This window comes from Seriola lalandi, unplaced genomic scaffold (assembly GCF_002814215.2).
Source record: "Seriola lalandi dorsalis isolate HSWRI2012SDOR001 ecotype SW California unplaced genomic scaffold, Sedor1 jcf7180002054330, whole genome shotgun sequence".
Classification (NCBI taxonomy): Eukaryota; Metazoa; Chordata; class Actinopteri; order Carangiformes; family Carangidae; genus Seriola; species Seriola lalandi.
The window spans coordinates 142,067-152,678 of NW_019524883.1; the positions used below are offsets into that span (position 1 = coordinate 142,067).

Below are 10,612 nucleotides of genomic sequence, written 5' to 3' on the forward strand. Positions count from 1 at the left end.
TGGTGGGGGGGGGTGAAGGAGGGATTAGATTTAGATTGACAGTCAGGGAGAGTGAGGCCGGATTGGTACAACATCTGCTGAGCAGGTGATGGAGGAAGAGTGAAGACTGAGTTCACAGTTGGAATAGTAAGCATGTGCTGCCGTCATACTGTGTCTGCGCTTCATCTCTCCCAATGACCTTCTGCAAACACTCGCATACAGAAGGACAGATGCACACAATGTTGTTGTGGTATGAGCCCAGTTTCAGGGTCACCCACAACAGAACGTCATTATAGTGGAACAGATACACCTGTCCACTTATTTTCAGCCCGGGTTGATTTATACGGTAAAATATCTGGAGACATATATAGATTGTGAGGAAAGTAAAGGGGAAGCAGAAGTGTGAAGGTCCTCAAAGAGAAACAAAGAGAAAAAATCAGCATGAAAGACTTGACATGATAAGAAGTCTTCAAGATAGAAAATATACTTGTTTGGTAAAAAAAAAAAAAAATCAATCAAAAAGCACTGGCTGTGCAAGTGACAATGAAAACATTGGACTTAACACAAAAAAGACAAGTTATTTTTCAGGGTTACATGACACCTTTGTGATTTTCTGTTTTAGGTTTTATCAGTTCCAGTGCTCTGTATGTACGAAGGGACCAGAGACCATCCAAAGACTACCCATGACCTGGTAATGTTACCAGTTTCACCTTTACTGACATGTTCACAACAAAATATTACAAAAATTTTACACAGTAGCTATTTGACAGTACTGGGAAAAAACAACAAAAGCAACCATTGGGACGTACTTCTACTTTCTCATTTTTCTTCTTCAACTTCTAAAAGGACAAGTCCATTTGATGTCAAGTCACTTTGAAGTGTTAGTAGTGCTAGTTCACATAACACAACACAGACCGATTTTGCAGTATGTGAGAAAAATGTGGTATATCTGTATAGGCTCACAAATGTTGGAAAATATTTATCTTATATCATAAAATTTTTAAAAATATTCTGAACATTCTGTTTAATTTTTTATCTTTGTTTTGTATTTGACCTCTTTCTTATTATCTAATTCTTTTTTTTTCTTTTTTTTAATGCAGGGTGGATTTGGCTCATTTAGTGCTCTACCATCTCTCGCTGTGCTGCAAGAGGAAATACTTTGATTTTGACCATGAAATCCTGTCCTTCACCAATGAGAATTGGGACTCGTTGCTCCTAGGCGCGGTATTGATATCTCCCTGTTTAAGCACCATGATGAAATGATGTGAAATGCTGCCAGCCTTTATGCATTTGAGACATAAATCCTATTAACCACTATTAAAGTAAAATTTAAAGTTAAAAAAAAGTATGACCTCTACGTAAGCTTAAAGGGGAACAAGAAGAAGTTAAAGAATTAGATGTTGTAATGATCGACGACAGCCCTTCCCAAGCCTGACTCACCCCCACAGTCCTGTCAGATGAGCTCAGGCGCCCTCACCATCTGTTGTGTTGCAAATGTGCTCGTTTCAATTGATTTTAAAGTGGACATCATTTAACACACTCATATTAAAGTAGATATTGCTACAATACTTTTTATACAGCTGATAAGACCATTTTGGACCAGTTTCTATTTGTACTACTGCAGCATCAGGTGCAGTGCAGGAGCTGGACAATTCAGCCAATTATTAGCTATTTTATCCATTAGCTTCCATTAGCTTCTATTAGCTTCCATTAGCTTACGTTTATCAGCCTATTTCAAGTGTCATTATGCTCATTATGTCAACTGTTTATCCAATACTTTAAACTATATTTCAATTATTCATCAATTACTTTTAACTAACTAGATTAACCATTTATCCAATCATTTTAGCTAGCAGTTTCAACTGTGTACCTGTTCCTTTAAGGTTTCAGTTTCATCCATCTATTCATTACTTTTAGCTGTGTAAGTCCCTCCTGGTTGGGATTCACTGATTTAGGACACTGTGAGTATTTGCAAACATTAGGACACATCTACAAACCAGAAGATAAAAGTAAAGATGGCTATTCTGAGCATTTTCTATACGTGTATCTGAGGTTTTGATTTCTAACTTTAAGCTGTTTTCACATTTTGAAATGCATTATTTGCTCTGTCTTCACATAACAGCAGAGTTTTTCAGTCATGTAGCCACAACAAGTAGTTTTCCATATCAACACTATTGCTGTCAGACACTATAAAAGAAAATGACTGTATGCATTAAAGGTTTTCTGTCTGATGTCCATTGACTGTGTAAACACACCTTTGATTTTTCATTCCCGTCTGTCCTCCAGCTCTCTGACACGCCAAAGCAGGACCGCTGTCACAATCTCCTCAACGCTCTGAACTCCCACAAGGACAGGTAAGTCATCGCATATGATGAGAAGAATAAACACCGACCACACATGACTGGATTGATGAGTAGCACTCCATGAATAGAGGAGTCTTCTTAGTGCTTCGTAGTCGGCGATGTCGGACATGCAGGTTGAATTGAGCGAGGGGAGATGTGTGACTTTGAATAAAGAGCGACTAAAATGTAACTGCCAATTAGACCAGATGAAATTTAAACACTCTTTGGTGCTTATTTGGTCTTGTTAGAAGAGGACACAAGTCATAGGTACTTAATCACAATATCCAGTCTAGAGGTCTAATTGGTTTTAGTTTGGTCTTCATTGAAAATTTGCAAAGTACCTTGCAATTACAAAACTGCAAATTTCTCCAGGCAAAGTCTGCTCTAATTACATATACTGAATTACACAGTCACTACCTTTGAAATGTACCCAAGCCAACTTTTTCATTAGGTGAATAAGTTCATTTTGTTACACAACTTTAAATTCTTTATTGGCATCAGAGAGAAGTAATGAAGAAAACACTCTCATAATGTGATAATCATTTTTAAGACCGGGCTCACTGCTCCTGTGTCCCTGCTGTCGTCCAGGTTTGTCTCTGGAAAGGAGATCAAGAAGAAGAAGTGTCTTTTCGGGCTTCAGGTGCGAGCCCCGCCTCCGCTGACGTCCGATTCGTCTCCCCTCATCACCGACCCACCTATCAACATCACACACCGGAGAAGGTCAGAGTAAGGACAGCATCTCTCTTTTCTGCTCTTATCTCAATACGAGGTCTTGGAGTCCCACAGGGTATAAAGTCACTACGCATGAACAATCAACTTAGGAATCAAAGGACTGCAATTTTCATGTGCCGACGAAAGTATCAGTGTCTTCATATTTGCCTTAAAGAGTTAGCCCCCCCCCTTTATGTACACATGTACATCCGCAAGTGTGTGTGTGTGTGTGTACATGTGTATGCACGCTTCCTGTAGTTTTCAGATTTCACACACACACACTTTTCATTTTGAATCATTTTTAGCATTTAGCTGCTGCTTATTCAGACTGAATTAAAGAGGTGTGTGTGTGTGGGGGGGAGGTGCTTTTGTAAAAACCATTTACACATATTTTCAGTCATTTTTAAAGTGACAAGTCTTTCTAGTTGCCAGCAAGAGACAGTGAATGGTTGACTGGAGGGAATTATTATTTTTTTACTTCAACAAATAGACAGGTTGGGGTTACGCTTCGTCAAACTAAGTACAGAATCAGTGTATTTGTTTTTAAAGATGTCTCCTTTACTATGTTTTTACTTGATACAAGCATTCAGACTTTATAAGCTTATGCATGTATATGTGCCTTTTATTCAGTATAGTGGATTGAAAACAAATAAGCATCAAGCACTTTTCTAAACAAGAGAATAAGAACACACAGGCAACAGCACAGCACAATAAAACAAGATTAAAGTGACAATATAAAAGGATGTAATACATGAAGAATCAACATTAATGTATAGAATTGGGAATTCCTCATATAATAGTCAGCAGTTAGACAAAAGCTATGTTCCTGAGCCAAAAGGTTTTCTCCTGCTCCTATTGACATCAAGATCTAAATATGTTGATGTAGACCAATCAATTTGTCAATTCAGTGCCTTTGTCCACAATCTGATATTTATAACTATAGGCAAGATTGCCATGAAATAGATAATAGATATCCATCAATGTCGGAGGATAAAACAAAGTGAGATAATCTTAAAATTGTCCATGGACATCCATGGACTCCAGAAGAACCTTTACTGTTTTGTACATTTTATGACCTTTCTTTTACTACCACACTCGAGCAGAATTGACATTTTTGTACACAAAACACTGAAATAACATCAGGTTTTGGCTCAATGTGCTGTGGCATTTTATGAATCTTAATGTCTTTGATCCTGTGGCACCACCATCAGGCCAAAATTAACACACAGAGAAATGCAAAAGAAATATCAAAATCTAATGGGAAAATTGTAATAAAATTCACAAAGCACATTAATTCTCCTCAGAAAACAAACCCACTTTATATTAGACACCACATAAGCTTTGCTTTTTGTGTCACCCTCAGGCCAAAATGTCAGCTTTGTACACAAGATACCTCACAGTGAAGTGGCCGGAGTCAATTTATTGAACAAATTCATGCCAATAGGAGGATGGATCCTTTTGATTTTAATGACTTCATGATCTCTTCTTTAGCATCACCCTCAAGACAAAATAAACATTGAGGTTCCTGCTACTTGTACAGCTCTAATTATAATGTAATAATGAATACGTTGTCGATTCCATGCAGCATTTTCCAATAGTTGGTTGTAATAGACGTTTCAGCCTCTAGGGGGGTTTTAGACCTCAAGTCTCATTTTCATAAACAAGTTTAGTTGACAGGGAATGAGGAGGATTTTGGGAAGAAGAACCTGTAGAGAAGAAGTGTTTTATGTCTGTGTTATCTTTTTTATGCCGTTCATATTTTTCAAATTCCCTGCTGATGATGTTTTGGGCTCATAAAGTTGAAAATTTGTTGCTGATATAATACATAACAATCATTCAGAGTATCACCTCACCGCTCTGAGCTCCTCGTGTTTTACACCTCTCAGTAGATCTTTAGAGAGACACACTAATAAACTAAACATTGCACTTTGGGATTATATGTGTGTGTTTCTGTATTAATTTATGTGTTGTTGTTGTTCGCTTCAGCCCGCTGTCACTACCCTGCCAGAGGAGAGTGGGGGGGCCTGAGTCACGTAAATCAAAGCGTCGCATCATAGAGACACAGGTCAGTGCCTCTGAGATGTAGCTTCATTTCGCAGTCTAAATCAGTCTGCATGTCTTTTAACACCCAGTGCAGCTCAGTGCCTCAGTATTTTTCTTCTCTCTCTTGCTGTATGTTTAATGCCTGCTGATGCTTTAGAGTCTATGGTCGGGGCGAGAGTGGCGTGCGAGAGACGCGGTGTTGTTGTGTGTTTAGCTCGGTTAAAATGTATAATTCAAATACAAACTTGGCTGCACAAAAACCCGCTCATGTATTTCATCAACATCTGCAGTTCGGCGGCGCATTTATCATGATCATCAAACCCATTTCCCAGCGGATCACACTGAAACAGGCAACATCACATGTTACTATTTTTACACAGCATTCTTAACCGTGAATGCTCATTGTGCTGCGTCCTCCTACACATCACTCGGATACGTGTATGTGCACGTACAGTAATCCTGGAACAATACGCTCCACGGAGCACTCGTTTTCACTCTGGCACATCCAGGCCCCATTGTGCCCCTCTGATTGATGCTAATCTCCGTCCTTCTTGGAGGAGCAGGTTCGTTGTAGTGGGGAAAGTGAGATGGGAAGGAATGCTGATATGCGTAGCCTGGGATCGCTTCCAAATGCACTTTGCAGTCGATTACAGTTTGGCCAGGTGGCGCTGGCACCTTGACAGTGCAGCATTGACAGAGCACATCCATTTAAAGGCACAGACGCAGACTAAGGCCACTGAATAATAATCTCCCATCCTAATACTATTGCTCGAGAAGGGAATGATAATGGCAGAGGGTGATGCCATATGTCATAGTCCAGCGATGAGAAATGCAAAAACCTTCACATGGCGTCCAGCCCTACATGGTCTTTAGTGACCGATGGCTCTGATGATGCTCTGATGTTTTTACTTTTCATGGGTCGTAAATCGGTGTGTCAGGAGAGCTGCCTCACCGACCAGTCAGCCCCATGAAATGTGCAATGAAGGTGATACGCTTAGGCAGGCCTTTCTACGTCTGTGTCTGATGAACCTCGGCACGATGTGATTCACAGCCATTGATGCAATTAGTGTGGATTTATAGACATATCTGCCCATTTCTGCCCTCGGGCAATTCACGTACATGGAATTCAAGCTGCTTCTTGTTTTTTTTAAGAAGACAAAAAAATGATTAAAATGATTAAAACTGACAATGATATACATTTAGTTTAAGACAAAAAATGAACTAAATGTATATCATTGTCGGTTTTAATCATTTTCTGTCTGATTTTTAATGTGTAAACCTGTATATAATTGTACTTATTGGACAACTGGACGTTCCATATGCAGAATTAACTTTACGCATGAGTTAGCACTGAGGTATCAGAGCTTGACTGACTCCTGTGATGATGTTGGCATCCATACACAAGCTGATCTGTGTGTGTGTCTCTCCTGTGCCCAGGCTTGTCCACCTCCAGTTGCTGCCAACCCCATTGAGCTGCTGCCATGTTGCCATGGTTACATGGGAGGGGCCAGCCTTTACAACTCCAGGAAGTCAGAGGAGGAGCTTAACTTGAGGTAAGGGGTGTGTGTTGTGCCATTTTTGGTTTCTGTGGTGATACATTATTGATAGGTCAGCCCGATGGGTCAGCCCACCTGCATTACAAGAAACATGTTGCGAAATACTATGGGACACTAAATATTATAGGAAACCATCAGGAGAGCTTTTGATGCTTGTGATAAAATCGTTCCATAGCCACCTGGAGGCGAGAAGCCCCCCTGCTTCCTGTGCTAGGAGGAAATATAATGCAGATAGATTTGTTGTAAGTGCAGATGTTGCAAGTTTTCCACTTCTGCCACCCCCCCCACCCCCCGGGGCGATGGAGGTGGTATTATTTTCCTCAGAATAAATTATTTCCAATAAAAACTTTTTCAAAGGTCATTTATTTTTGAATGATGTGACCAAAACAAACTTTTTTTTTTCCCTCTGTTGTGTATGAGGGCAGAAGTCTCAGCAGGAGATACTATATCTTAAAACTTGAGTCAATAAACCTTGAGATTATTCTCTTTTCTACTGTTTTGAATCACAGCTGGATGAAAATGTAATTTTGATTGAAGCTGTATCCTTCGTGCATCACGTCCACAGCTCTCCTCCCAAACGGATGTACGCCCTGTACCACAGCACTTACAATGGAAACACCGCGCTCTCCAGGAATCTCCATCACTACAACAGGTTTCTCTCGTCCTCATTTCTCTGCTAGACATGTACATAATAACATGCGAGGCTGGTCTTTGGGCCACATAAAGATATTGATTATGAAATTATATTGGAATTACTTTCATATTTGGTTATTTAATCTATAAACGGTTTCTCAATTTCATTCCCTTGAAATTTAGTTCATTATGATATCCATCCAGAGTCATGCTTTTTCTGTGTAGTGTTAACCACATTGGAGTATTACTAAATCACCATTATCACCATTATAGCACGTGTAGCAGCATTTGTCAAGCCGCTACATACACATTGTATATTGTATGTCCCTGCCCATGAGTTTCAGCTCTAATCAGATTATGTTATCAGAATTTTCCATGACTGTTTGTTTAGACGCATGAGACGATTTAGGACTTTTTCCCCACTGACTTTGGCCTCTTTGAGTTCTCTGGTGATGCCGTCACATATTGAAATGCCGATCAACAGATCTTTTACGGCTGTCAAGTGCTGCAGCATCAGCAGTCAGGAGTATATCTCATGTTTGTAGTAGTTTTTATATATTTCATGATTGAGTTACTTCAGGTTAAAGCTGCATTTATTGATTTTTGGAGAGATGGAGCAACAAGCTGTAAGCACAACACTGACACACATCATTATCAACTTATAAAGTTGGTATGGGGAACGTGTTAGCAAACAGTTGCTAATTTATACCGCCTGCAGACATATAGCAACATTAGCTTTAATTTGGAGGCTTGTTTGTAGCCTCAAGTCCAATATTCACTCTCTTTTTAGCTCTGTTTTTGGTCCTCCACTATGGCTGAGGGAAATATATGTCCATTTTTAGCTGCTAAATCTACCACTATATTCACAAAGCTAATCACTTTACATTTCAAGCCTGGTGTTTGGTGCTTAGCGGGAAATGTACAGTGTTTTTCATTTAGAGCTGGAGCAAAGGAAACAAGGTCGATGACAGCAGTGAAAGATCTGACCCAAAAGATGCTAAAATGCTCTGCAGCACTGAGAGGCAGTATGCTAAGCTAAGCTAGCAAGTATATTTGGTTCATTGCTTATTAAAAAAATATTAATTACGTTCTTTTCTCATGTGGTCTTTTAGTCTACTTTATATGTTGCTGGTGAGGACAAATACTTAAGGCTATACATGGTCCAAGGATATGTTGTTATTTATTTAGTGTATGGTGTTGGAGGACTCTTCTGAATCAGTGCTTGTTCCTGATTCCTGTGCTCTTCTTTATTTCTTTTCCTAGCGTGGAGGACACCTGCAGGTTACCACCGCCGTGCTTCCCGTACCCCCTCAATTCCAATGGCAACCATCACCACCACCACCTCCACCAGCACCATCACAGCCACCAACACAACCACCAGCACCAGCACCAACACCAGCCGGGCCAGAAGCAGCTGGAGCCCGTCATCCTACGTGATCTGCCCCCTTACCAGGCCGGCATGGGCGGAGGGGGTGGCGTAGGTGGTGGAGGAGGAGGCGGAGGAGGCGGAGGAGGTGGAGGTGGAGGCGGAGGCGGAGGCGGAGGCGGAGGTGGAGGTGGAGGAGGTGGCGGTGGAGGTGGTGGAGGGGGGATGGGAGTTGGAGGTGGCAGCGGGACAGTGGCCAGGAACTGGGGTGGAGGGGAGGCGGTGAGGATCTTGGCGAGACGTGTCACACCAGACGGGAAGGTTCAGTACCTTGTGGAGTGGGAGAACGTGAGTTTGTACTGAGACGAAGAGCAAACACGAGACGCACTGACTGTTTTGCAGTTGCCACAGGAATACTGTGTATGTAATATGTGGCAGTGTTTAAAGTACAAACAAAACAAAAAGGAAAAAAAAAATCTCTACACGTTGCAAAATCCAGGTTGCTCTGATAGTATCACCTCTATTCATTATAACCTCACTACTCGTTACTAAATGTCCCTCTTTGCTAGTGTTTCTCTGATATTTGTACTGTTAACTTTGGAATATGCCTTTGCATTTATCATGTTTTACAGCGATGAGAGAAAGTATTTAAACCTCCTGATGATTTGTGTCGGCCACATCGAGAGCACGTCTTTAACTGTACTCACATATTGATGTACGTTACTGTAGATGAGCAGCAGCACTGTGCAAGAAACTAAGATGACTGCTTTTTCACTGCTCAATTTCTAATTCTTTCATTTAAGTTATACACAAATAAAACAGTAAACTTCCACTGGTTGTCACGTCAGACAACCAGCATGCTGCTAATTTAAAGGAACAGTTTGATATTTTGAGAAATATGCTCATTCACTCTCTAACAACCATTTGATACCACTCTCATGAGAGACAGTTAGCTTAGCATAAAGCCTGGATGCAGAAGAAATAACTAGCCTGGCTCTGCCAAAGGTAAAAAGAAATCCATCTACCACTGCCTCTAAAGTGTTATATAAGCTGGTTGTTTAATTCGTACAAAAACCAAAGTGCAAAAATGGCAAGTTATGTTTTTATAAGAGGTTCTCTGTCGGAAAGGACTCGAGTAAGTCACTGTGGCTGGTCATGAAATAGACCTAGCTCTTAGTCTTTATGCTAAGCTAAGCTAACCGTAGCTTCAGATTCAATGCACAGACATGAGAAAGCAAATAAGCATATTTATCAAAATGTTGAACTCTGGGTCGCCTCAGTGTCTCACCTGGTAGAGGCCTCGTCCTGACCGCAGCAGCCGTGGGTCTGAGTCCGACCTGCGGCCCTTTGCTGCACGTCACCCCCTCTCTCCCCCTGACTCTCCTGTCTCTCTCTCCCCCTGACTCTCCTGTCTCTCTCCCCCTGACTCTCCTGTCTCTCTCTCTCCCTGACTCTCCTGTCTCTCTCCCCCTGACTCTCCTGTCTCTCTCTCCTCCTGACTCTCCTGTCTCTCTCCCCCTGACTCTCCTGTCTCTCTGTCTCCCTGACTCTCCTGTCTCTCTCTCTCCCTGACTCTCATGTCTCTCTCCCCCTGACTCTCCTGTCTCTCTCTCTCCCTGACTCTCCTGTCTCTCTCTCTCCCTGACTCTCATGTCTCTCTCTCTCCCTGACTCTCATGTCTCTCTCTCCCCCTGAATCTCCTGTCTCTCTCTCTCCCTGACTCTTCTGTCTCTCTCTCCCTGACTCTCCTGTCTCTCTCTCTCCCTGACTCTCCTGTCTCTCTCTCCCCCTGACTCTCCTGTCTCTCTCTCCCTGACTCTCCTGTCTCTCTCTCCCTGACTTTCCTGTCTCTCTCCCCCTGACTCTCCTGTCTCTCTCCCTGACTCTCCTGTCCCCCTTCCCCCTGACTCTCCTGTCTCTCTCCCCCTGACTCTCCTGTCTCTCTCTCTCCCTGACTCTCCTGTCTCTCTCCCCCTGACTCT

At 41.7% G+C, this 10,612-nt stretch overlaps 1 protein-coding gene across 1 annotated transcript in view; it reads left to right on the forward strand.

Annotated features, from left to right (window-relative positions):
• phf1 (PHD finger protein 1) overlaps window positions 1-10,603 on the forward strand; it is a 16,832-nt gene extending 6,229 nt beyond the window's left edge. The window contains exons 8-15 of the mRNA XM_087174214.1: window positions 602-670; window positions 1,080-1,203; window positions 2,266-2,333; window positions 2,910-3,047; window positions 5,019-5,097; window positions 6,513-6,628; window positions 7,197-7,283; window positions 8,528-10,603. Coding sequence (XP_087030340.1) covers window positions 602-670; window positions 1,080-1,203; window positions 2,266-2,333; window positions 2,910-3,047; window positions 5,019-5,097; window positions 6,513-6,628; window positions 7,197-7,283; window positions 8,528-8,993 — 1,147 coding nt within the window. The 3' untranslated portion in view covers window positions 8,994-10,603. The remainder of the gene's footprint in view (window positions 1-601; window positions 671-1,079; window positions 1,204-2,265; window positions 2,334-2,909; window positions 3,048-5,018; window positions 5,098-6,512; window positions 6,629-7,196; window positions 7,284-8,527) is intronic.
• Window positions 10,604-10,612: the final 9 nt, after the last annotated feature.